Source organism: Onychostruthus taczanowskii, unplaced genomic scaffold, assembly GCF_017590055.1.
Source record: "Onychostruthus taczanowskii isolate IOZ18803 unplaced genomic scaffold, ASM1759005v1 scaffold84, whole genome shotgun sequence".
Lineage (NCBI taxonomy): Eukaryota > Metazoa > Chordata > Aves > Passeriformes > Passeridae > Onychostruthus > Onychostruthus taczanowskii.
In genome coordinates this window covers 3165895-3190146 of record NW_024506332.1, presented here as the reverse complement: position 1 = coordinate 3190146, position 24252 = coordinate 3165895, and the positions used below count along the sequence as shown (strand labels likewise).

Here is a 24252-nt window from a genome sequence, read left to right as displayed (position 1 = left end):
GCCCCGCCATGGCCGCCCCCGGTCCCGGCCCCGCCATGGCCGCCCCCCCCCGCCTCGGCATCCAGATGCTGCTGGAGGCCGCCGAGTTCCTGGAGCGGCGGGAGCGAGGTACCCCCCGCGCCCCCCGCGGTGCCGCCGGTGCCCCCGGCCGGGCCCCGCGGTGACCCGCGCCCGCCGTTGTGTCTCCGCAGAAGCCGAGCACGGTTACGCCTCGCTGTGGCCCGGCGGGAAGGACGGCGAGGCCCCGCGGCGCCGCGCCAAGGCCCGGAGGAGCGGCGGCGGCGGCAGGTGACGGCGGAGCTGCTGCTGTCCCTGGGTGTGTGACAGCGCTGGGGACCCTGCTGCCACCGGGTGACCCGGCTCAGGGAGCTCCTGCTGTCCCTGGGTGTGTGACAGCACTGGGGACCCTGCTGCCACCCGGTGACGCAGCCCAGGGAGCTCCTCCTGTCACTGGGTGTGTGACAGCACTGGGGACCCTGCTGCCATCGGGTGACCTGGCTCAGGGAGCTCCTGCTGTCACTGGGTGTGTGACAAGATTGGGGGACCCTGCTGCCACCGGGTGACCCGGCTCAGGGAGCTGCTGTTGTCACTGGGTGTGTGACAGCACTGGGTGGGGCTCTGCTGTCACCAAAGTCCACCTGTCAGCGGGTGTGACACCGTGGGTGGCACCTTTCTGTCCCTGGGTGACCGGCCCGGAGAGGTCCTGTGTCCCAGCCCTGCCAGGGGACCCTCCTGTCACCTGCATCACCCCAAACCCACCCAGAGCCTCCCCTGTCCCTCCGTGCTCCTTCCCCCCCTTGCTCCTGACTCTTTTAAATCCTGAACCAGTTTTTCTCCACGCTGAATCCCAGCACCAAACCCCACCTGGAGCCTCCATTCCACCCTGAACCCCCTCGCCCCGCCGGGATCCTCAGCTCTTTCAGCAAGGGCCACCTCCGGGGCGCTGTGAGGGGCAGCAGCTCCATCCCCACCCGTCCCCGGGTGCCAGGGAGGAGCCGGGTGCTGGTGGCAGCACATCTGTCACCCTTTTCCTGCTCGGGAGCGCTCCCGTCTGCGCGACGCCACCGCCCGACCTTTGGCAGCTGCCGGGGCCGGGTTCGTGATTCCCCGGTGCCCCGGGGCCGGGTTCGTGATTCCCGGGTGCCCCGGGGCCAGGTTCGTGATTCCCCGGGGCCGGGTTTGTGATTCCCCGGTGCCCCGGGGCTGGGTTTGTGATTCCCCGGGGCCCCGGGGCTGGGTTTGTGATTCCCCGGGGCCGGGTTTATGATTCCCCGGTGCCCCGGGCTGGGTTCGTGATTCCCCGGTGCCCCGGGGCCGGGTTTGTGATTCCCCGGTGCCCCGGGGCTGGGTTTGTGATCCCCCCGGGCCCTTTCGGGGTCGGGAGCCCCTCGGGGGGCAGAATCCCACGGGCTCCGAGGGTTTGTCCTGCCCGGACACGCTCTGGGTTTCCTTTCCTGGGAGTGTTTGGTTTGCTTTGGGCGCAATCTTTTGGGGTTTTCAGGAATAAAAAAGCAGATTCCGAAGGGAGAGCTGGTGGTCAGCTGAGGTTCAGGGTGCTGGGAATCCAGATCAGCAGCTCCGTGGGCATGGAGAGGATGTGGGAGCTCCACCTGCCCCGGGAGGAAGCTGCCATCCCCTCTGTCCCTGTTTGTTTTATCCAAAATTCAAATCCAATTTTTTCCCCTCTAAATGTTGGTGATGGTGAATGCAAGTGCAGAAGAGAAAACAGCCATTCCAGGAAGGATCCAGGCAGAAAAGAGGATGGATTTGTAATTAAGGGCTGTGGAGGTGATGGGAGCTTCACCCCTGTCTGTACCAGTGCTCAGGAAGTGTTTGGATAATTTAGAATCAAGGAAAAAACTCACAAAGCTGCAGCCCCTTGGTAAAGGGCTGGGTGGGAAACGTGCAGATTCATCCAGGGAGAAAGGAGACACTGCCCAGGAGCTGAGCCCTTGCAGTGTGCCAGGATGATCCCCCTGGAGTGGGAGGGTCTCTGCTGGGATGGGACGTTTCTGGGGACCTGGGAGATGTGGCCCAAAAGCAACTGGAGCAGGGTGATCCATCAGGAAAGGCTGGAAAGGGAAGGAGACCACCTGCTGTGGTGGTGACATCCCTGGACTGGAGCAGGGTGATCCATCAGGAAAGGCTGGAAAGGGAAGGAGACCTTGGAGAGAATCTGCCACTGCTGTGGTGGTGACATCCCTGGCTTTCCTTTCAGTGACATCCCTGGCTGTCCCTTTGGTGACATCCCTCATTTTCCCTTTGGTGACATCCCTGGCTGTCCCCTTGGTGACATCCCTTGTTTTTCCAGCACTCCCAGGTCCCATGGGGCCATCCCAGCAGACATCCTCACCTCTGGGTTATTCCTAGTTTATGTTTTCATCTTTATGTATTTTCATTTCCCAGCCTCTGGGTTATTCCCAGTTTATGTTTTCATTTTTCCCCAAACTGGGGGAGCTTCTCGAGGCCTCTGGAGGTGCTGGGAAGGCAGTGGGCAGGGAAGCAGCTCATTCCTGGGATTGTGGCCTCCCGTGGCTTCCTCCTGGATTTCAGTGGAGGGAAAGCCAGTCCTAGCTTGTGTTTTCCACCTTTTCCCAGCTCTGTGGAAGTTGGGAGCTTCAGGGGGATTTCTTGTGGCTTTCATGTGTTTGGGGTCTCCTCCAGAGCTGCTCTGTGCTGTTGGACACAGGGAAGGCTTTTTCCAATTTATGTTCCTGGATTGAGGGACAGGGATGAGCTGTTGATCCCAACCCCAGCTCCAAAAGTCGGGTTTAAATCCCATTTCATGGTTTTCCTGAGCCTTTTATTGCCACTCACCATCCCTGGGTGGGGAGCTCTGGAAGCCCCCCGGGTCTGCAGCTTTTCCAGGGAGCCTTTGCTAATTCCCACGTGTTAATCCCAACTTCTAATCCCTCACCAGCCAGAGGAATTAATAACTTCTTCCTTCTTTTCCAGGTCGACACACAATGAGATGGAAAAGAACAGGTGAGTGCCAGGGGTTGTCAGGAGCTGGGCTAGGGGGAATTATTGCTTTTCCAGGGGTGTTCCACCATCCTGAGATGGCTTGGGAGGGAAGGAAGGGGATATAAAGGACACCAGGAATTAAAGCATTCCCTGTCCTCGCTGTTGGGAATGGCATCCACCTCCACAGCCCTGCTTATTCAGGAAAATTATCTTTCACAGGCTCATCTTTGAGCCAGCTAGAGTTTGGGATTTACCCTGAGTAAATCCCACTTTTTTTGGCCGTGGTGTCATCCCGAGGCCCTTTAGGTGAGGAAATCCCTGTTCCCTCCCAGCATATCCCAAACAAGACCAGCAGGTCGTTGCAAAATCCCTTTGGAGCTGCCCGGGATCAGGTGGTTCAGGGGTGGCTGTCACAACCCCTTCCCAAGGACCTGACCTACGTGTTGGGCTTGGGAATGGACACAGGGAAACTGGGATGTGCTGGGAGCAGCCTGCTCTTTTCAGCAGGAAAAGGGATTTCCTCGAGGAGCTGGAGTTCCCCTCCTGCATTAACCTGTTAAAGCAGAGAAAACGCAGATGTTACAGGAAGAGGGAGGATTCCTGGAGAACAGCCAGTGCTCCTGCAGGCATCTGGGGGTTTTGTGTCCAAAACCACCCTGTTCCTACTAAAAATAAGGAAAGGAAGCACTCCCAAGGGATTTGCAGCTGGGTGTTGTTAGCCTGGGCAGCTTCAGCTCTCAGCAGGAACCACGCAGCCCTCCTGAGATGGAAGAGAACGACCAAAAGTGGACATTCTCACCCAGAATCACGAGCTCGTTGGCATCTCGTGTCCCGGGCTGCCAGCAGGGTTCATCCAGCAGCTTTTCCCAAGGCATCCTCTGGCCTGGCTGCAGTTCTCTCCCAGTTTCTGGAAGCCCCTGGAGGCTGGGGAGGCTCCTGGTGGGGTTTAGCTCCCGGGACCCCATTTTCCCCCAGCGGCGGGCTGGGAATGCCCCCGGGGAAGCCGTCCCAGCTGTGTGTGCTCCCGTTGCAGGCGTGCCCAGCTCCGGCTGTGCCTGGAGAGGCTGAAGGGGCTGGTGCCGCTGGGGGCGGCGGCCGGGCGGCACACCACGCTCAGCCTCCTCACCAGGGCCCGCCTCCACATCCAGGTGAGCCCAAAACCGGCACCGGGCACCGGGCTGGGAGCTGGGAGCAGCGTCCCTGGACGGGCCCCGTGGGCTGGGGTAACTGGGAGGGCACTGGGATGGTGATGGGATGATGGGGGGAGCGCTGGGATGGGGCTGGGGTGACTGGGGGAGTTCTGAATTGGGCTGGGATGACTGGGAGGGTTGGAATCCCTACGGCTCCACATCCTGAACGTGCTGAAGGTGGGAGCCCCTTGGGAGCCAGGGTGGATTGGGCAGGGAATGCCAGGTGGTTCTGAGGGAATCCTGAGTGGTTCTGAGGGAATCCCGGGCTCAGGGTGCCCTGTCCCGGGTGGCCCCAAGGAAATCCTGGGTAGTTCTGAGGGAATCCCAAATCCCAGGTGGTTCTGAGGGAATCCCATGCTCAGGCTGCTGGTAATGCCAGGTGGCTCCAAGGGAATCCCAGGCTCAGGGTGCCATGTCCCGGGTGGCCCTAAGGGAATCCCAGGTGGTTCCAAGGGAATCCCAGGTGGCCCCAAGGGAATCCCAGGTGGCTCCGAGGTAATCCCAGGTTGGTTCCAAGGGAACCCTGGGCTCAGGGTGCCCTGTCCAGGGTGGCCCCAAGGGAATCCCGGGTGGGTCCAAGGGAATCCCAGGTGGTTCCGAGGGAATCCCAGGTGGTTCCGAGGGAATCCCAGGTGGCTCCAAGGGAACCCTGGGCTCAGGGTGCCCTGTCCCGGGTGGTTCCATGGGAATCCCGGGTGGTTCCGAGGGAATCCCAGGTGGCTCCAAGGGAACCCCGGGCTCAGGGCGCCGTGTTCCCGCAGAAGCTGGAGGACCAGGAGCGCCGGGCCCTGCACCAGATCGAGCAGCTGCAGCGGGAGCAGCGGCACCTGCAGCGGCAGCTGGAGAAGCTGGGCATGGAGCGGGTCAGGATCGACAGCATCGGCTCCAGCCTCTCCTCCGAGCGCTCCGACTCGGACCAAGGTGAGAGCCGGCGCCGGGGCGCGGCCGCGGGGAGGCCCGGCCCCGCCGGAGCCCCAACCCTTCCCGTTCCCCCGGCAGAAGAGATGGACGTGGACGTGGAGAGCACGGACGACCTCCCGGCCGAGCTGGACTGGAGCAGCAGCAGCCCCAGCGACTCGGACGAGCGCGGCAGCCTGCAGAGCCTGGGCAGCGACGAGGGCTACTCCAGCTCCGGCGGCGCCAGGGCCAGGCTGCCCGGCAGCCGCAAGCTTCCCGCCGGGATTTAGGGAGCTCTTCCCGGCTCCGTGCCCTCGGCGTCCCGTTAGCCAGCACAGCGACCCCGCCAGCATTCCCTGCACGGAACCCCCCCGGCCCGGCTGCTCCCGGGGCTCCGTTTGCACCTCCGGCCTCTCTGCTCCGCCCGGGAATGTTCTGGCAGCGACAGCGACCTCAGGAGCCTTCCCCGGGCTCTCTGCCCGGTGTTGCCCATCTCCCGACGCTCCCGACGCTCAGGAGGTTTTTTGGGAGCGGACCCGAGGAGGAGCCGGTGCTTTGTGGGGTTTCCATCCGCGGAGCCTTTCGGGCGCAGGGATCGGCCTCAGTCGGGGCTCCTTCCCCCGACTCTAAATCTTCAGGGACGCCGTGCCAGCCCCGCCGCGGTCCCGGAGCATTCCTGCCTGGGGGCAGGCTCGGGGCCGTGCCCACCCCTGGGGTCGAGGTGCCCCTCCTGGAATGTGGCACGGCCTTGCAGGCTCCTGCAATTCCCTTCCCGCACTCTCGGGGACTTTTTTCTACCTCGGAGGGAGCCCAGGGCCTCTCTCCACCCCTTCAGCACAAAGGTGATGCCTCTGCTCAGCAATAACCCCGCGGGATTCCCCGGCTCCATCCGCCCGGGATTGCTCCAGGCTCGTGGAAGGTTCCAGAAGCCACCACAGGGAGGGCAGGGGCTTCCCAGCCGTGGTGTGGATTCCTTTCCCAGTGCGCTGGAGGGATCATTCCCACCCCTTCCTGCTCTTGGAGATGCTCTGGGAATGTTGGCTCTGTGTGCAGAGCTCTGCTTCCAGCACCTTCCTTTTCCCCTCAGGCTGGTCCAGGGCTTTTCCAGACCCTGCTGAGAAGTCTGGGGAGCCCTCCCGGGGCTGGGATGGATCCCTCCCGGGGCTGGGATGGATCCCTCCCGGGGCTGGATCCCTCCCGGGCTGGGATGGAGCCCTCCCGGGCTGGGATGGGTCCTTCCCGGGGCTGGGATGGAGCCCTCCCGGGCTGGGCTGGAGCCCTCCCGGTTTGGGATGGAGCCCGGGCTGGGCTGGAGCCCTCCCAGGTTGGGATGGAGCCCTTCCGGGGTGGGATGGATCCCTCCCGGTTTGGGATGGAGCCCTCCCAGGGCTGGAGCCCTCCCGGGCTGGGATGGAGCCCGAGCCTCTGCCGGTGCCTCTCAGGAAATGCAGGTGCTGAAAGGCTTCAGATGCTCCGTGGAGTGCGAGGGGATGGATGAGCAGCAGGAGACTCCAGTGCTTTTTCCTTTCCTTTGTCCTTTCCCTTCCTTTTTTCTTACCCCCCCCCTTTTTTTTTTTTTTTGCCTTTTCATTTCCTCTTTACCCCTTTCCTCTTTTCTTTTTTCCCTTTTTTCCTTCTCCTCCTTCCCTTCTTTTCTCCTTTTCTGTACCCCTTTCCCCCTTTCTCATTTTCCCCCTTTCCTTTTTGCCACCCCAGTCCCATTCCTGGCTCACATGGGGACGTGGGAATCCACCCACAGGCCCCACAAATTGCCCAAATCCCCCAGGTTTTGGCTCTTGTTTTCCATGTGCTGGCTCATAAGAGAAAAAAAAAAAAAAAAAACCAAACCCAAACCACAAGGAATTTTCCTTTAAAGCTGCTGGAACTTTCCACCCTCTGGCATTGTCACAGACCCTGGGCACCTGAGCTCAACCCCCTGCACCGCCAAAAAGAGGGAAAAAAAGGCAAAAAGATGGAAAACACAGAGAAAAAGAGGAATACCAGCCCCTGGGGGCCGAGGCTCAGGTGGCTTTTGCCTTCACCTGGGGAATCCCAGCCCTGGGCAGGCCCTTCCAGAGGTACAAAACGTTGATTTTTAGTTGCTTTTGGACATTCTGAAGGTTTGGCCTCAGCACAAACGAGGGCTTTTGGCAGGTTTGTGCCTTTCTGAGTCTCCAATGCCTTTTTTTCCCCCTTTTTTCCCCTGCTCCTGGCCCAGCCTGCCCCTTCCCAGCCCTTTGCACTGTCGGGCTGTGCTCCGGGAACCCCAAAATTCTGCACTAACCCGGAACCCCCGGGTGCCCAGAGGTGGTGCCAGCCTTTTCCTGGAATTCACTGATCCACCAGCATTCCTATGAAACAAGCTGCAGGAAGGACTTTTTTATAGGTTGTGACAAAAAAAAAAACAAAAAACCCAGGGATGGGGGGAGTGGGATGGGGGCACGGACGGGTGGCAACCAAACCCACCCAATTTTGGGGCTGTTTTTCCTTTCTTTTTCCTTTTGGGAGGCAGATCCCCAAGCAGCAGCTCCCGGGAAGCACCAAAATGTTCTTTTCATCCTTCATTTCTCCAGCGGAGCCGTTCTCCACTCAAGCTTTCCTTCGTTGTTTTTGGGGACACCTCTTTTTTGTGCTTTTCCAGTCCTTTTTTTTGGTTGTTTTTCAGTTCTTTTTTGCTTCCCAAGCAGTGGCTCCAGCCCAGCCTGGCTCCCCTGGGCAGCTGGGAGTGGGCACAGCTGGAAATATCCAAATTTCCCACTGCAGAGCTGAACCCTGTGTCAAGCCAATAGAATGGTGTTTTTTTTTTTTTTTTCCTTTTTTTTTCCTTTTTTTTTTTACTTTTTTTTTCCTGTTTTTGTTTTTTGTTTTGTTTGTTTTTTGTTTTTTTTTTTTTTTAAGGAATTCCGTGTTTTAGGAGATCTTTGCTGTGTCCATGGATATTTCTGTCTTGTTTGATTGTTAGGAAATAAATTATTTCGTTACGAAAGAGCCGCGATTGCTGCGGGAGGGGAGGGGACGCTGAGGGCGGAGGTGGCAGAAGGACGGGGGTGGCACCGGGGTGGGGACAAGGACAGGGTGGGAGGGTGGCACGGGGGGGGACAGAGGGACACGGGGCCACCTGGGAGCCATCGCGGTGCCTCACCTGGGGCAGGTGCCCCGCCCGTGGGGCCACACCTGCCCCGAGGGCTCTCGAGTGACAAGTGGGGTCACGGTGGTGGCCGGGGAGGGACCTGCCGGGAAGGGACAGCGGGGAGGGGACAGGGGCACAGTCAGGGGTGGCACAAGGCTGGGGGATGGGCAGGACAGGGTGGATTGGGGACTTTGGGGGACAGGGGGGACTTGGAGGACATGATGGACATGGGGGACAGAAGGGACATGAAGGACGTGGGGGACACGGGGGACAGGGGTACATGGGGGGCACGGGGGACATTGGGGACACGCGAACAAGGGTTTGGAGCCATGGGGACATTGGGGATTTTGGGGGGACACAGGGAGACATGAAGGGAAGCTGGGGGGGTTGGAGGGTGACAGGAGGGACACGGGGGGATATTGGGGTGTGGGACAAAGGTGGTGGCACAAAGGGGACACGGGAACGTGGGGACACGGCAGAGGGGAGGGGGATGGTGACGTGCCAGGGGGGACATGAGGGCATTTGGGGACATGGGGGGGAGTGTAGGGGGACAAGGGGGTGTGGGAACAGGGGACCCCAACAGGGAACCCAGGGACAGCAATGGGGACACGGGGACATTGCCAGGGGTCCCTGCTGGGGACATGGGGCCCTGGAGTGGGGACACGGGCGTGGGGCCAGCAGCAGAGTGGCAGGGCGGGGGTGGCAGGTCCGCAGCGTCCCCGCGGCTGTGGCACACCTGTCCCCGTGAGCTGGCGCGGTGCCACATCCCGCCTGCCCTGCGGGGTTTAAGAGGCCGCGGGCTCGGCCGTGCCAGCGCTGTCCCCTCCTGTCCCCGCCATGGCCCTGGCGCTGCCGCTGCTCCTCGCCCTGCTCGGGACCACCCCAGGTAGGGCCGTGCCCCCCACACCTGGGGCAGCCCGGAGCACCCCCAGAGCCGGGCACCCCCAAAGCTGGCTGTCCCCAGAGCTGGCTGTCCCCAAACCTGGGTGTCCCCAAAGCCAGGTGTCCCCAAACCTGGGTGTCCCCAAATCTGGGTGTCCCCCTCAAGGACCCCGTGCACAGACTTCTGACAAGGGGGGAAGGGGGCCCTTGGGGGGGGTCTGGGACCCGTCTTGGGGTACGGGGGTGTCCCTGGGGGGGTCTCTTCCACCCGGGTCCCCCCGTGAGGGCAGGAGTGGGGTTTGGGGGTGCTGTGTGGTTAGGGGGGGTCACGGTGCCAGGGCCCCCCGGGATGGGGTGTTGGGGGGGGTGCATTGAGGGGGTCCCCCAATCCCTGGTGTCCCCAAGAGGGCTGGTTTTGGGGGAGGGGGGGGTGACTCCAGGGGGGTGTCCTGGGGGGGTCCTGGATTGCCAGGTGCCCCTGGCCGGGTGCTGACAGTGGCCACAGGTCTGGGGGCGCCGGGGGGGGGCTGTGGGGTGCCCCCCTCTGCCTGGTGCCAGGACTGGGTGACGGCGCTGCGCTGCGGGGCCCTGGGGCGCTGCCCCCACCTCACCCAGGGACCCCCCGAAGTGGTGAGAGACCCCTCCGTGTCCCCATCACCCCTCTAATGTCCCTCCACCCTTCCCTCCGTCCCTGTGCCCCCTGTGTGCCCCCAGAACCCCACAGGGGTCCCAGCACTCCCACCGTGGTGCCACACCAAGTCCAGACGCGTCCCCCTTGGTCCCCATGTCCCCATTCCCCCCTGTCCTCATGTCCCCATTCCCCCATGTCCTCATGTCCTCATGTCCCCCACGCCCCCACATCCCCATGTCCCCATTCCCCCATGTCCCACTTCCCCCATGTCCTCATGTCCCCCATGTCCCCATTCCCCCACGTCCCCATGTCCCACCTCCTCATGCTCCCCACGTCCCTGTCCTCCTCTGTGGCCATTCCCCAATGTCCCAGACCCCTGTGTCCCCATGTCCCCCTGTCCTCTCCTGCAGGACACCTGTGCCATGTGCCAGCACTTTGTGGACTTCCTCCGCCAAATCTCCAACCAAACCGCCGTGGAGGTGACACTGGGGGTGGGGGACAGGTGGCACTGGGGGTGTCACCGTGGGGGCCACAGGCACAGGTGCCACTGGGTATCACGGTGGATGCCAGCAAGTGCCACTGGGCACAGGGAGGTGCCACTGGGAGTGCCACTGTCGCTGAGGAGGTGGTGGCTGCTGCTGAGGGTGCCAGGTCACAGATGCCACCATGGTGCTGTGTCACTGCGGGTGCTGGGACGGCGGGTGAGGTGGTGGCAGGTGCCAGTGGGTGCCACTGTGGTGAGGGGACAGGGCAGATGCCATCGTGTGTGCCATGGCCACAGGTGCCCACGGGCACCAGTGGTGACAGGTGTGGCTGGGGTGTGGTGGTGGTGAGTATGGCAGTGGTGGCTGTCACTGTGGGTGTCACTGTGGGTGTCACTGTCACTGTCACTGTCGGTGCCCTGGTGCAGGAGGTGCTGGAGCACGTGGTGGGGTTGGTGTGCCCACATCTCCCTTTGGTGGAGATCCCGTGCCAGCAGCTGGTAAAGTGGCTTGTCCATCAACTCCTCCGGGACCTCCAGCACCTCGTGAGTGGCAGTGGGGCACACGGGAGGGGCCTTGGGGACACTGCGGCCCCCAGGGACATGGGGGACAGCGGGCACAGCAGGGCATGCAGGGGCACCCCGGGGGCTTGGGGACAGCTGTGTCACGCTGTGCTGGCCCGCAGAAGCCCCACGAGGTCTGTGCCAAGCTGCAGCTGTGTCCTGCAGAGCCCGGCGCCGCGCTGGCCCTGCCCGACCTGGAGGTGCCCGGCAGCCACCTGCAGGTACGGGGACACGGGGACAGCCGGGGTGGGTGGCAGGGGGACACAGCCACACAGAGTCCCCAGCACAGCTGCAGTGTCCCCTCTGCCCCTGCAGTGTCCCCGCACTGCCAGCAGTGTCCCAGCACTGGTCGCAGTGTGCCAGCAGCAGGTGCAGTGTCCCCTCTCCACTGCAGTGTCCCCTCTCTGCTGCAGCGTCCCCAGCACCACTACAGTGTCCCCTCTGCCCTGCAGTGTCCCCTCTCTGCTGCAGTGTCCCCAGCACCGCTGCAGTGTCCCCAGCACCACTGCAGTGTCCCCTCTGGCTGCAGTGTCCCTGCCCTGGCTGCAGTGTCCCCTGTCCCCCGCAGGGCTCCGGGCTGTCCCCGCAGGCGCTGCCGCTGCCGCTGCCGCTGTGCTGGCTGTGCCGCTCGCTGGTGGCGCGGGCCGAGGCCGCTGTCCCCGTGGGCTCGGTGGCCGCGGCGGTGGCCGGGCTGTGCCGGGCGCTGCCGCTGCCGGTGGCCGGGGCGTGCCAGTGCCTGGCCGAGCGCTACGCGGCCCTGGCGCTCGAGCGGCTGCTGGGCCGCCTGGGGCCGCGCCTGCTCTGCCGCCTGCTCCTCGCCTGCCGCAGCGGGGACAGCGGGGACAGCGGGGACAGCGAGCACGCGGGGACGCTGCCACCGCCCTGGCTGCTGGAGACCATCGTGGTGCGGCTGGCGGACTGTGTCAGGGAGGAGGTGAGGGGGGGACACGGAGAGGACGGCCGGGGGGATGGTCCCCAGAGGGTGACAGGGCACGCCAGGGTCACACAACAATGAGGGGACACGTCCAGGAGTGTCACAGCCCCGAGGACACACCACTGAGCGTCGAGGTCCCCGGGAGCCACGCCAGGGACACAAATGTTGGTGCAGCCCCAAAGGGACACATCCTGGGTGTCACAGTCCTTGGGGACACATCATGGGCTGTCACAGTCCTGTCAGTGAGATCCCCAGTCAGTGCCACCCTCCCTCCAGTGCCAGAGCCACAGCCTGGGGAGGGGGCTTGGGGGGGTCCTGGGGGTGCCCCCACCCTTGGGGGAGCCCCTCATGCCTGTGTCCCCCCCCAGGACCCCAAAGGTGCCGCTGTCCCTGCGCTGTCCCTGTCCCTGGGCCCCTGTGCCCTGGGCCCCATCTTCTGGTGCTCGGGCCCGGAGGCCGCGCGGCGCTGCCAGGTGAGTGGGGACACAGGGGACACGGGGGACAGGGGGGCTGTCACCCCCTGCACCCCAGCTGACCCCTGGGCCCCTTGCAGGCCCTGCAGCACTGCCGGGAGCACGTCTGGCTGTAGGGGGGCACCAGGACCCCCCAGCTTTCCCCAATAAAGCTTGGATGCAGCTCTGCCTCAGCCTTTGGGGGTTTTGGGGCTCAGTGGGGGCTGGGGGCTCACGGGGTGCTGGGAGGGAAGCAGCAGAAACCACAAACCCGCAAAACCCAAAGAAAAGAGGTGAAAATGAGCTACAAAAATATCAGGTGGCATTTACTGGGACACACACACCTGCAGGGGGACTGAGGGTGTCCCCAGGTGGGCATCAGGTGTCCCTGCGAGTCTCTGGGTGACCACGGGGGAGCTTGGGCTGCTCCTAAAGGGGTCTAAGGGCACCCCTAGGGGGGTGGGGATACCCCCGAGGGGGAGCTGGGGGTGTCCCCAGGGGGTTTTCTGGGTGTCCCCAAGGCTCTCAGGCGCCTTGTTGGTTCGTCTCATCCTCCTCGCGTCGCTTCCAGATCTGCAGGAGAGCAGGAGGCGGTTGGGGGGGGCACAGGAGATGTTTGGGGGTGTCAGGGGAAATTCAGGGGGTGTCACAGGACATCCTGGGGGTACCCCCTGTCCCCCCTCACCTGGATGTAGGCCTCGGACAGGGTGATCATCTGGGGCAGGATGTCGGTCACCTGCAGGTCCTGCAGCTCGTACCACTTCCCTGTGCCCTGCCAGGACCCGGGAGGGGTCAGGGTGACTCAGGGGGGTCCCCGTGGTCCCCCCGAGCCCCCCGGGGAGGGGACACTCACGTGGTGCAGGACGTGGATGCGGTAGGAGCCCTCCGAGGGCTTCCCGTCGTGCACGATGTTGGCGATGAGGTCGTAGGTGGTGTGGGAGTGCGCGGCCTGCACCTCCTCCGACAGGTACTCCCGCAGGTCCACGTTCCTGGGAGCCCACAGCACCCTCAGACAGCCCCACGGGGCTCCTGTCCCTCCTGGGTGCTGCAATCCCCCCAGCTGCCCACCCTCAGACAGCCCCACGGGGCTCCTGCCCCTCCTGGGTGCTGCAATCCCCCCCAGCTGCCCACCCACAGCACCCTCAGACAGCCCCACGGGGCTCCTGTCCCTCCTGGGTGCTGCAATCCCCCCAGCTGCCCACCCACAGCACCCTCAGACAGCCCCACGGGGCTCCTGCCCCTCCTGGACACTGCAATCCCCCCAGCTGCCCACCACACTCCCTCACGTATCTACATCCCCATCCCAGGTGTCACGAACTCCACGACATCCCCAGGTGCTTTCAAATCCCTTTTTGATGCCTAAAAACCACTCAAAGCCCACCCAGATGCCCACATACCACCCTAGACACCTTCAAACCCTGGACACTTCTACTCCCCTGGCTCAGGTGCTTCCAAAGCCCCTCTAGACGTCTCAGACATTTACACCCCGTCCAGATGCCTTCAACCCTTCCCCAGATACCCCCAATCTCCTCTTAGATGCTTTTAACCCTCTCCACAAGCTCCCAGCTCCCCAAAGCAGGGGGCACAGAAAGGATTCCCCGGGCACATACAGGGGGGCTGTGCCTGCTGGGGGGTCCCTGAGCTCCCCCAGCAGCCACCCTGTCCCTGCTTGTCCCCACAGCCCTGGGTGTCCCAGGCTCACGTGATGGGGAAGTTGACGATGGTGGGGTTCTTCTCCACGAAGAAGTTGTTCTTGGTGAAGCGCTTGATGCAGAAGATGAGGTAGGGGGGCAGGCGTGTGAGCTGGAAGCGCTTCAGGAAGTTCTCCTTGTAGGTCTTGTACTCCTTCTCGGTGCTGCCGTTGAACTTGGCCAGGATGCTGAACAGGGGCACCTGGGGGATGATGAGCTGCTCCTTCTCGTCCTTGTAGAGCGGCGCCGTGGGCAGGTCCAGGGTCAGGTACAGGAAGGTGGACTCCACCATGCGCTCCTGGTACTCGCTGTTCTGCAGCAGCTGCGCCTTCTCCTCCGCGGGCTGCGGGCACCCGTGGGGCACACGGCAGCCCCGTGGGGCACGTCAGCCCCGTGGGGCACACACCAGCCCCGTGGGGCACACACCAGCCCTGCTGGACCCCACATTCCCACTGGACACAGCAGCCCTGCTGGATCCATCACACCCCAACCAGACCCAACACTCCCCATTGGACCCAGCACCCGCCAATGGATCCAACATCCCACATTGGACCCAACACCCCCCACTGGATCCATCACCCCACTGGATCAATCACCCCACTGACCCTAACACCACCCCATACGACCCTGCTGCCCCCACTAGACCCTAACACCCCTGTGTTGTACCCAAAGGCCCCCCACCACACACCCCCATCCCTCATTTAACCCCATCACACTCCTCATTTGACCCAATCCCCTGTCAGAACCCCAACACCCCCATGTAACCCCAACACCCCTTTTTCTGACCCTGCCATTCCCACTGCACCCCAACTCCCCCAATTCCCCAACTCCCCCTGCCAAAATCCCGTTGGACTCCGGTACCCCACACTGCACCCCAACACCCATCACTGCCCCCCATACCCTGACACCCCCCACTGCACCCCAACACCCCCCATTCCCCCACCAAGTCCCACCAGGTCAGGGTGTGGCAGTTTCTTGGTGAAGATGCGCATGGAGCCCTGGAACACGTCGGTGACGATGGCTGGGGGGACAAAGTGGGGCTCAGTGGGTGGACAGCAGCACACAAAGGCCCCCCCAGAACCTCCCCTCACTCACTCTTCTTCTTCCTCTTGGTGCCGCCCAGCGCGGCGTGCAGCGCGTTCAGGAACCAGGACAGGAACTCCACCCCATCCCCTGCAACGGCAGAGCTGGAGCTGAGCCTGCATCCTGCTCTGCCCCTGCATGCAGAGACCCCAGACCCTGCACCCCCAGACCCTGCACCCTGAATCCACAGCCCCCAGACCCAGCCCTGCACCCCCAACCCAGCCCTGCACCCCTGAATCCACAGCCCACAGACCCAGCCCTGCACCCCCAAATCCAAAGCCCCCATACTCAACCCTGCCTCCCCAACCCAGCCCTGCACCCCCAAATCCAAAGGCCCCAAGATCCAGCTTTTCCCCTCAAACCCAGCACTGCCCCCCAAACCCAGCCCTGCACCCCCAAACCCAGAGCCTCCCAAGCCCAGCTCTTCCCCTCAAACCCAGCTTTGCCCCCCAACCCTGCACCCCCAAAACCCACCCTGCTTGGTGATCTGGAAGTTCTTCTTGCTGCACAGCACCACTGCCTGCAGCATCTCGTGGGGGGACACGTGTGCCTTGAAGTTCCTGGGGTTCCAGAGCTTCCTCATGAGCTCCCCGAAGCGCTGCACCAGCAGGAACATGATGTCCCCGGGCGGGCGCTGGATGTGCCGGTAGTTCTCCTCCTCCAGGAAGTAATTCCTCAGGGGAGGCACGTTGGAGAGGGCCTGGGGACAGAGCAGGGGGGATTCAGCCCCGAGACCCCCATGGTGGGGGATCTGGGGGGCTTTGGGGCAGACCCTGCACTGCTGTGGGTCAGGAATCCCAGAAGAGTCTGAGCTGGAAAGGATCCAGAGGTGGGAACGATCCCTGCTGGCCCCACAGAGGAGTTTGGGGCAGACCCTGCACTGCTGTGGGCAGGGAATCTCAAGCAGTATGAAAGGGAAAGGATCCAGAGGTGGGGATGATCCCTGCTGGCCCCACAGAGGGGTTTGGGGATGGTTATGGGGGGCTTTCACCCTAAAAGGCCAGCTGCACCCCACAGGTGTAATGCCTGCAGAATGGAAGGTGGGATCCACCCTCAGGAGTGGGATTTTAGGAGGATTTCAGAGGAGATTCAGCCCAAAATGATCCCTCACGTACATATGCTGTGGAAAAGAGGTGGGACTCGTCCCCAAGACCCCCAGAGCAGGATTTGGGGAGGGTCTCAGCCCAGAATGAAGCCTGAACCCCCTCACAATGCACAGCCTATGAGAGGAAAGGTGTGATTCCTCCCTGTCAGACCCACAGTGCTGTTTTGGGGGGGTTTCACCCCAGAAGGAAGCCCCCACCCTGGTGTCACCTGCAGCACAGCGTTGGCATAGTCGTTGGCCTTGATGTTGTTGAGCCCCACGATGCCAGGCAGGTACGTGGTGCCATCGTAGGCCCGGGACAGCTTGGCCTGTTTGTCCAGGTGGGCGATGTGCTGGGCTGTGAAGGTGGGCTTCAGCACGTACTGTGGGGGGAGAGAGCCCTCAGAGCTGGGGACCCCAACCTGAACCCCCCAGAGCTGGGGACTCCAACCTGAACCCCTCAGATCTGGTGGTGATCCCCACCCAAACCCCTCAGATCTGGGCCAGACCCGATATCCCAAACCCCTCAGATCTGGGACAGACCCGATATCCCAAACCCCTCAGATCTGGTGGTGATCCCCACCCAAACCCCTCAGATCTGGGACAGACCCCGCCCCAAACCCCTCAGATCTGGGGCAGATCCCCACCCAAACCCCTCAGATCTGGGACAGACCCCGTCCCAAACCACTCAGATCTGGGACAGACCCCATCCCAAACCCCTCAGATCTGGTGGTGATCCCCACCCAAACCCCTCAGATTTGGGACAGACCCCATCCCAAACCCCTGAGGTGTGGACAGACTCCATCCCAAACCCCTCAGGTGTGACAGACCCCATCCCAAACCCCTCAGATCTGGGGCAGATCCCCACCCAAACCCTTCAGATTTGGGGCAGACCCCATCCCAAACCCCTGAGGTGTGGACAGACCCCATCTGAACCCCCTCAGATCTGGGACAGACCCCATCCCAAGCCCCTGAGGTGTGGGCAGCCCCCCCCAGCCCCAGCACCGTGATGTCCTCGAGGGAGGAGTCGATGATCTCGTAGTTGTCGGGCAGGCAGTAGAACTTGAGCGTGTGCAGGTTGAGGAACACGTGGTGGCTCAGCTGCACGCTGTGGATGTAGGCGTGCGACTTCAGCCCGCGGCCTGTGGGGGACACGGGCACCAGGGGTGGCACCGAGCACCGTGCCAGAGGCAGGGGGCACACGGAGGGTCCCCGTGCCCGCTGGAGGGTCCCTGAGCTGCCCCAGCAGCCACCCTGTCCCTGGTGTCCCCATGGTGGCCCTCCCCAGGCATCCTCTTTGTGCCCCTTGGCAGCAGCCTGTCCCTGGCTGTCCCCTGTCCCTGCATGTCCCCAGAGCCCTGGGTGTCCCCAGCAACACCACAGACCCCTTGTGCCCTGTCCCTGAGTGTCCCCTGTCCCTGCATGTCCCCAGAGCCCTGGGTGTCCCCAGCAACACCCCAGATACTTTGTGCCCCATCCCTGTCGCTGGGTGTCCCCAGCAACACCATCCCGACCCCCAGGTGTCCCCCACAGCAGCACTGGGGTGTCCCCAGCGGTGTCCCCCATCAGTCCTGGCTGTCCCCAGCAGGGTCCCCCATTGTCCTGGCTGTCCCCTGGGTGTCCCCCATCACTTCTGGCTGTCCCCCCTTGCTCTTGGCTGTTCCCAGTGTCCACCATCACTCCTGCTTGCCCCCTGGCTGTCCCCCATCACTCCTGCTTGTCCCCTGGGTGACCCCCATCTATCCTGGCTGTCCCCTGAGAGTCCCCCATCACTTCTGGCTGTCCCCCCTTGCTCTTGGCTGTTCCCAGTGTCCACCATCACTCCTGCTTGCCCCCTGGCTGTCCCCCATCACTCCTGCCTGTCCCCTGGCTGTCCCCCATCACTCCTGCCTGTCCCTTGGGTGAACCCCATCTGTCCTGGCTGTCTCCTGAGAGTCCCCCATCACTTCTGGCTGTCCCCCCTTGCTCTTGGCTGTTCCCAGTGGTGTCCCCCATCACTCCTGCTTGTCCCCTGGCTGTCCCCCATCACTCCTGCCTGTCCCCTGGGTGACCCCCATCTGTCCTGGCTGTCTCCTGAGAGTCCCCCATCACTTCTGGCTGTCCCCCCTTGCTCTTGGCTGTTCCCAGTGGTGTCCCCCATCACTCTAGCCTGTCCAGGGGGGGTCTCACCCTGGAAGTACTTCCCGCAGACCAGGCAGGCGTAGACGTTGATGTGGGACAGGGAGATGGAGCAGAGCTTCTCAAAGTCAAAGTCCAGGACACTCCTGGGGGGAGAGCGGTGTCACGGGGCTGGGGGGCAGCGGGGGGGACCCCCAGGGACAGGGGCACCCCGAAGCAGCCCCGTCACCCACTTGTTGATGGTGTCCAGGTAGGGGCAGTGCCGGCTGCGCTGGTCCTCGGGGTCGAAGCGCCCGTAGCGCACTGCGGGGGAGGGAGGGTGTGAAAAGGGGGGCACAAGGACCCCAAAAACACGAGGATGATCCCATCCAGCCCCCCCCCCCTGTGACAGCTCCCCGGGGCTGAGCCCCAGCTGCTCCCAGTGCCTCCAAACCCTGCCCAGAGCCGAGCTCAGGACCCCAGGAGCAGTGACGCTGGTGACCCCCCGGTCCCAGAACCCCCCCAGACACCCCAGTGTCATTTTAGAGTTCCCCCAGACACTCCGTGTCCCCTCACACCCCTTGTCCCCACACCTTGCTCGCCATCGGCGTCGCGGCGGCTGCGGGAGGAGGCGCGGGCGGCGGAGGCCCCGCGGGGCTCCCGGGGCTCCCGGGGGTCGCGGTCCCGCCTCCCGCGGCTCGACATGGCGCCGGTTCGGGCGATCTGCGCATGCGCCACGCGAGGGGCAAATCGGTCTGCGTTACTGTGCGCATGCGCGGCCGCCGCTGAGTGAAAAGGTGCTACCGCGCCTGCGCGCTGCGGCGCTCCCTGCCGGCGCGCGGCGGCACCGGGGCTCTTAAAGGCGCCGCGCCCCCGGTACCGACCGCGGCCGCCGGTACCGGGATGGAGGCGGCGGCCACAACGGCGGCTCCCGGCTGGCGCTGCCGGCCGGGGGGACGGCTGGACATGAGCCACGGCTTCGTGCGGCACATCCGCCGCAACCAGCTCGCCAGGTACCGGCACGGGCCCGGCCCCGCCGGGACCCTCCTCCCCGGGCCGGTTTGGCCCCGGTGCTCCCCTCACCCCGTAACGCCGCTGTTTTCCCCGTGCCCAGGGACGCGTACGACCGCGCGGTGCGGCAGGCGCGGGGCCGAGCGCGGACGCGGCTGATCCCGGGCCCGGCGCGGCCCCGGCGGCCCGACCAGCAGGTGTACCGACCGCACCGGGGCGGCGGTGAGCGGGAACGGGGGGGAACCGGGGGGATCAGCAGGGGAGGACAGGGAGAGTGCCCTGGGGGGGTCCCTGGGGACAGTGGGGGTGACATGGAGAAGGTCCGTGGGGCAGTGGGGGCACCCCGGGGACAGTGGGGTGCCCCCTGGGTGGGCTCCTGGGGCAGTGGGCTCCCCCCTGGGTGCGCTCCTGGGGCAGTGGGCTCCCCCCTGGGTGCGCTCCTGGGGCAGTGGGCTCCCCCCTGGGTGCGCTCCTGGGGCAGTGGGCTCCCCCCTGGGTGCGCTCCTGGGGCAGTGGGCTCCCCCCTGGGTGCGCTCCTGGGGCAGTGGGCTCCCCCCTGGGTGCGCTCCTGGGGCAGTGGGCTCCCCCCTGGGTGCGCTCCTGGGGCAGTGGGCTCCCCCCTGGGTGCGCTCCTGGGGCAGTGGGCTCCCCCCTGGGTGCGCTCCTGGGGCAGTGGGCTCCCCCCTGGGTGCGCTCCTGGGGCAGTGGGCTCCCCCCTGGGTGCGCTCCTGGGGCAGTGGGCTCCCCCCTGGGTGCGCTCCTGGGGCAGTGGGCTCCCCCCTGGGTGCGCTCCTGGGGCAGTGGGCTCCCCCCTGGGTGCGCTCCTGGGGCAGTGGGCTCCCCCCTGGGTGCGCTCCTGGGGCAGTGGGCTCCCCCCTGGGTGCGCTCCTGGGGCAGTGGGCTCCCCCCTGGGTGCGCTCCTGGGGCAGTGGGCTCCCCCCTGGGTGCGCTCCTGGGGCAGTGGGCTCCCCCCTGGGTGCGCTCCTGGGGCAGTGGGCTCCCCCCTGGGTGCGCTCCTGGGGCAGTGGGCTCCCCCCTGGGTGCGCTCCTGGGGCAGTGGGCTCCCCCCTGGGTGCGCTCCTGGGGCAGTGGGCTCCCCCCTGGGTGCGCTCCTGGGGCAGTGGGCTCCCCCCTGGGTGCGCTCCTGGGGCAGTGGGCTCCCCCCTGGGTGCGCTCCTGGGGCAGTGGGCTCCCCCCTGGGTGCGCTCCTGGGGCAGTGGGCTCCCCCCTGGGTGCGCTCCTGGGGCAGTGGGCTCCCCCCTGGGTGCGCTCCTGGGGCAGTGGGCTCCCCCCTGGGTGCGCTCCTGGGGCAGTGGGCTCCCCCCTGGGTGCGCTCCTGGGGCAGTGGGCTCCCCTGGGTGGGCTCCTGGGGCAGTGGACTCCCCTGGGTGGGCTCCTGGGGTGGTGGGCTCCCCCCGGGTGGGCTCCCCGGAGCCGCGGCGGGCAGGGCGGGTGACACGGCTGTCGCAGGGGGACAGCGCCGAGGAGGTGACACGCCGGGTGTGCGCCCGGAGCCCGCTGGAGCCGCCGCTGCGCCGGGCGCTGTGCCAGCGCGTGCAGGACGAGCTCAGCAAGCGCCGGGGCACCGGGTGACACCGCCACCGCCCCCGGACACGGCCACCCCCCTGCCACCGCCGCCATCCCCCCCCCCGGGGTCAATAAAGGTGCTGCGAGGCTCTGGTGTCTCTCACTGCTCGGGGAAACTGAGGCACGGCAGGGGGAGGGACGCAGCTCCTGGGTCCCCAGGTGTCACCATGTCCCCTCTCTGGAGTGCCCACCCCCTCCTCAGGTCCCCTCTGTGTCCCCCTCCTGCCCCCAGCCCAGGTTGGTGGCACCTGTGGCCAAGGCCAGGCGTGCCCAGGGTGGCCCCAGGGTCCCTGTGTTGTTGTGGGGTGTCCCCAGGGTGGCCTCTGGGGTTTATTTATTATTTCAGGGCCTTTTGTTGTTGTGGGGTCAGCCTGGGGATCCCCCCAGTGCCCTGGGTTTTATTTTATTTTAAAATACTGCTCTGTTTTTTATTATTATTAATTGTGGGGTCAGCCTGGGGATCCCCCCAGTGCTCTGGTTTTTATTTTATTTTAAAGTACTGCTCTGCATTTTATTTTTATTTATTGTGGGGTCACCCTGGAGATCACCCCAGTGCTCTGGTTTTTATTTTATTTTAAAGTACTGCTCTGCATTTTATTTTTATTAATTGTGGGGTCTCCCTGGAGGGTCTGGCACGCTTGTCATTGTAAGATCTTCCTGGAAATCATCCCGTTGCTTTGGGATTGTGGGATCTCCCAGGGCTGGTACCACTGCTCTGTTCTGGTGGGGTCTTCCCAAACAGCTCTTGGTGTTTATTTGTTTTAGGATCCCCTCAAAACAGATCCTGGTGTTTATTGATTATAGGGTCTTCCCAAAACTGATCCTGGTGTTTGTTTATTGTAGGGTCCACCCAAGAGTCCATCCTGTTGGTTTGTTATTGTGGGGTATCTCCATGTCAGATTCTGGATTCTCAGTTCTTGTAGGCTCTCCCCAAACCAGATCCTGGTGTTTATTTATTGTAGGATCTCCCCAAACCAGATCCTGGTGTTTATTTATTGTAGGATCTCCCCAAACCAGATCCTGGTGTTTATTTATTTATTGCAGGATCTCCCCAAACCAGATCCTGGTGTTTATTTATTTATTGCAGGATCTCCCCAAACCAGATCCTGGTGTTTATTTATTTATTGCAGGATCTCCCCAAACCAGATCCTGGTGTTTATTTATTTATTGTAGGGTCATCCCAAACCAGATCCTGGTGTTTATCTCCCCAGACCAGATCCTGGTGTTTATTTCTTGCAGGGTCTCCCCCCAGTCCATCCTGCTGGTTTGGGGTTCAGGGTGTCCCCAGAGAGCTCCTGCTGCTGCTGCTGGTGTTTCCCCCCAGGGGGTTTTTATTGTGGGGTCCCTTCAGAGCAGATTTTGGAGTTTGTTCCTCGTGGGGTCTCCTCGAGGACCGTCCCACTGTTGGTTGTTGTCCTTGCAGGGTGTCCCCAAGAGCCCTGGTGTTTATTTGTCACTTATTTGTCACCGTGGTCCCTCTGTCCTCGCGGGCTCCCTGCAGTGCTGGGGGGGTGCTCGGTGCCCCCCGCGGGGTGGGGACAGTGCTGGTGACAGTCCCGGGGGACGAGCGTGCCAGGGCCAGCGCCAGAGCCAGCCCCAGGATGAAGAGGAGGAGGAGGCCGAGGCCGAGGGCCACCAGCTGCCACCGGCGGTGTCCCCTGCGCTGGCGCCGCGTCACCGCGCGCGTGGTGCGGGTGAAGGCCTCGCTCTGCGGGGACAGGAGGGGACAGGGGACAGTGCCACGGGCTGCACAGGGGCTGGGGACACACCTGGGGACAGACAGACACCCCCCCAGAGCCTCTCCTCCCCAGGCTGGGTGTCCCCACGGTGTCCCCACAGTGTCCCCAGCCCTGGGTGTCCCCACAGTGTCCCCAGCTCCTGGGTGTCCCCTCTGTGTCCCCACAGTGTCCCCAGCCCTGGGTGTCCCCAGCCCCCAGACAGACACCCCCCCAGAGCCTCTCCTCCCCAGGCTGGGTGTCCCCATGGTGTCCCCACAGTGTCCCCAGCTCCCGGGTGTCCCCAGCCCTGGGTGTCCCCTCTGTGTCCCCAGCCCTCTGTGTCCCAACAGTGTCCCCAGCCCCTGTGTGTCCCCACAGTGTCCCCAGCCCTGGGTGTCCCCGCAGTGTCCCCCAGCACTCTGGGTCACCCCAAGGCTCTATGTCCCAGTAATTTGTCCCTCCTGGGGCTCTCCATGTCCCCCCCCAGGGCTCAATGTCCCTGAACTGTCACCCCAGCTGTCTGTCCTGTAGCAGGTCCTCCCTTTACACCCCTGCGGTGTCCCCTGGGCTCTGTGTCCCCAGGTTTACGTGTCCCCATAAAGCCCCACTCCCCCTCCCTGCGGTCCCTGTGTCCCCTGTGTCACTCCGTGTGTCCCTTTAGTGTCACACCCCATCCCCGGGCCCTGTGTCCCTTTAGTGCCACACCCTCCCCGGGCCCTGTGTCCCTTTAGTGCCACACCCCATCCCCTGGCCCTGTGTCCCTTTAGTGCCACACCCCATCCCCTGGCCCTGTGTCCCTTTAGTGCCACACCCCATCCCCAGGCCATGTGTGTCCCTTTAGTGTCACCCCATCCATGTGTGTCCCCAGGCCCCGCCCGGCTCTGCTCCAGGTGTCCCCGCAGTGCCACCCCCCGTGTCCCCGTGTCGCACCGCCTGTCGCAGGTCCTGGGCGCGGCTCTGCAGCTGCTCCAGGTGTCCCTCCCGCTCCAGCGCCTTGGCCACGTTCTGTCGCATCAGCTCCGCCACCTCCTCGGCCTCGCGCTGGCACCGCGCCAGCCCCGCCTGGGGACACGGGGGACAACGTGGGGACACCGTGGGGACACGGGGGGGAGGTGGCACCGGGGAATGTGGGGACACAAAACCACGGGGACCGGCCGGGCGGGGACATGGGGACAGCGGGGACCACCCTGGGGACAAAGCCTGACCGTGGGGACACGGGCACGGCAGGGACAATGGCACCGCGAGGGGGGCACACACGGAGCACGGGGACAGGAAACCGTGGGGACGAGGACACGGCGGGGACCGCGATGGGGACCGGGGGGGACACGAGCACGGCGGGGCCAGAGCGCGCACGGGGACACCGGGACCGCGGGACACGCAGCGACACTCGGGGACACTCGGGGACACGGAAAGTGCCGCTCGGGCCACCTCCCGCCACCCCCGGGACCGCGTCCCTCCCTTCGGCAGGGAGAGCCCGGGGGACGGACCGGCACCGGCACCGGCACCGGCACCGGCACCGGCACCGGGGGTCCCGAGCCCGGCGGCTCCCGTGGCTCCGAGCCCGCTCTGCCCCTCGCAAAGCGAAAGCGAAAGCGGCGCCAGCGGCGGCCGGGACTCACCATGGTCCCGGTACCGCGGGCCGGGGTCGCTGCCGGTGCCGCTGCCGGTACCGGTGCGCCCGTTCCTGTACCCGTCCCGCCTCGGGCCCCAGCGGCCGCCCCCGCCGGGAGGGACCGGGACCGCCCCCCGCCACCCTGGAGTGGCCACGGTCCGGGACACCCCGGCCACACCAGGACAGGGCTCCTCAGGACCCCCCAGTGCCCCCTGCCCTGCTGCCGGACCCCTGTCCCCATGTC

The 24252-nt window shown here is 64.3% G+C and overlaps 5 protein-coding genes across 9 annotated transcripts in view; 3 read left to right on the top strand and 2 right to left on the bottom strand.

Annotated features, from left to right (window-relative positions):
* Window positions 1-6: 6 nt before the first annotated feature.
* MXD1 (MAX dimerization protein 1) lies at window positions 7-6633 on the top strand. 3 transcript variants are annotated; one of them, XM_041424696.1, is made up of 6 exons: window positions 7-108; window positions 192-288; window positions 2956-2985; window positions 3998-4112; window positions 4916-5075; window positions 5157-6633. In XM_041424696.1, the coding sequence occupies exons 1-6, from the start codon at window positions 9-11 to the stop codon at window positions 5339-5341; spliced, it is 687 nt and encodes a 228-aa protein (XP_041280630.1). In that variant the 5' UTR covers window positions 7-8; the 3' UTR covers window positions 5342-6633. The 3 variants fall into 3 exon arrangements, with proteins under 3 accessions (XP_041280630.1, XP_041280629.1, XP_041280628.1); XM_041424695.1 differs by having other exon boundaries at window positions 5154-6633; XM_041424694.1 differs by having other exon boundaries at window positions 4916-6633.
* Window positions 6634-8703: 2070 nt separating this feature from the next.
* Window positions 8704-12308, top strand: SFTPB (surfactant protein B). 3 transcript variants are annotated; one of them, XM_041424689.1, is made up of 8 exons: window positions 8704-9067; window positions 9569-9693; window positions 10105-10173; window positions 10716-10721; window positions 10862-10960; window positions 11308-11673; window positions 12042-12146; window positions 12227-12308. In XM_041424689.1, exons 1-8 carry the CDS (start codon window positions 9019-9021, stop codon window positions 12260-12262), a joined length of 855 nt encoding a protein of 284 aa, XP_041280623.1. In that variant the 5' UTR covers window positions 8704-9018; the 3' UTR covers window positions 12263-12308. The 3 variants fall into 3 exon arrangements, with proteins under 3 accessions (XP_041280623.1, XP_041280622.1, XP_041280624.1); XM_041424688.1 differs by having other exon boundaries at window positions 10605-10721; XM_041424690.1 differs by lacking the exon at window positions 10716-10721.
* Window positions 12309-12425: 117 nt separating this feature from the next.
* Window positions 12426-18621, bottom strand: USP39 (ubiquitin specific peptidase 39). The gene is made up of 11 exons (XM_041424749.1): window positions 18335-18621; window positions 18153-18247; window positions 16989-17125; window positions 16214-16366; window positions 15374-15599; window positions 14912-14989; window positions 14770-14837; window positions 13828-14159; window positions 12979-13114; window positions 12811-12897; window positions 12426-12698 (listed from the first exon to the last, which is right to left on the bottom strand). The coding sequence occupies exons 1-11, from the start codon at window positions 18619-18621 to the stop codon at window positions 12651-12653; spliced, it is 1647 nt and encodes a 548-aa protein (XP_041280683.1). The 3' UTR covers window positions 12426-12650.
* A 254-nt stretch (window positions 18622-18875) lies between these two features.
* On the top strand, window positions 18876-20718 carry CUNH2orf68 (chromosome unknown C2orf68 homolog). Its single transcript, XM_041424747.1, has 3 exons — window positions 18876-19093; window positions 19195-19411; window positions 20373-20718. Exons 1-3 carry the CDS (start codon window positions 18984-18986, stop codon window positions 20682-20684), a joined length of 639 nt encoding a protein of 212 aa, XP_041280681.1. The 5' UTR covers window positions 18876-18983; the 3' UTR covers window positions 20685-20718.
* Window positions 20719-21891: 1173 nt separating this feature from the next.
* LOC121346684 overlaps window positions 21892-24252 on the bottom strand; it is a 13729-nt gene continuing 11368 nt past the window's right edge. Inside the window, 4 exon segments of the mRNA XM_041424700.1 lie at window positions 21892-22206; window positions 22209-22386; window positions 23327-23458; window positions 24016-24252. Coding sequence (XP_041280634.1) covers window positions 22136-22206; window positions 22209-22386; window positions 23327-23458; window positions 24016-24249 — 615 coding nt within the window. The 5' untranslated portion in view covers window positions 24250-24252 and the 3' untranslated portion in view covers window positions 21892-22135.

Excerpts from the sequence above, each read along its gene's own strand:
- MXD1 (XM_041424694.1), top strand. The coding sequence starts at position 9 with ATGGCCGCCCCCGGTCCCGGCCCCGCCATGGCCGCCCCCCCCCGCCTC. Across the intron at positions 109-191 it reads CCTGGAGCGGCGGGAGCGAG|AAGCCGAGCACGGTTACGCC; the intron begins GTACCCCCCGCG and ends GTGTCTCCGCAG. Across the intron at positions 289-2,955 it reads AGGAGCGGCGGCGGCGGCAG|GTCGACACACAATGAGATGG; the intron begins GTGACGGCGGAG and ends CTTCTTTTCCAG.
- SFTPB (XM_041424688.1), top strand. The coding sequence starts at position 9,019 with ATGGCCCTGGCGCTGCCGCTGCTCCTCGCCCTGCTCGGGACCACCCCA. Across the intron at positions 10,961-11,307 it reads TGCCCGGCAGCCACCTGCAG|GGCTCCGGGCTGTCCCCGCA; the intron begins GTACGGGGACAC and ends TGTCCCCCGCAG. Across the intron at positions 12,147-12,226 it reads AGGCCGCGCGGCGCTGCCAG|GCCCTGCAGCACTGCCGGGA; the intron begins GTGAGTGGGGAC and ends GGCCCCTTGCAG.
- USP39 (XM_041424749.1), bottom strand. The coding sequence starts at position 18,621 with ATGACACTGGGGTGTCTGGGGGGGTTCTGGGACCGGGGGGTCACCAGC. Across the intron at positions 13,115-13,827 it reads ATCGTCAACTTCCCCATCAC|GAACGTGGACCTGCGGGAGT; the intron begins GTGAGCCTGGGA and ends GTGGGCTCCCAG. Across the intron at positions 12,898-12,978 it reads GCATCCACGTCCTGCACCAC|GGCACAGGGAAGTGGTACGA; the intron begins GTGAGTGTCCCC and ends GGGTCCTGGCAG.
- CUNH2orf68 (XM_041424747.1), top strand. The coding sequence starts at position 18,984 with ATGGAGGCGGCGGCCACAACGGCGGCTCCCGGCTGGCGCTGCCGGCCG. Across the intron at positions 19,094-19,194 it reads CGCCGCAACCAGCTCGCCAG|GGACGCGTACGACCGCGCGG; the intron begins GTACCGGCACGG and ends CCCCGTGCCCAG. Across the intron at positions 19,412-20,372 it reads GTGGGGGTGACATGGAGAAG|TGGGCTCCCCCCTGGGTGCG; the intron begins GTCCGTGGGGCA and ends CTCCTGGGGCAG.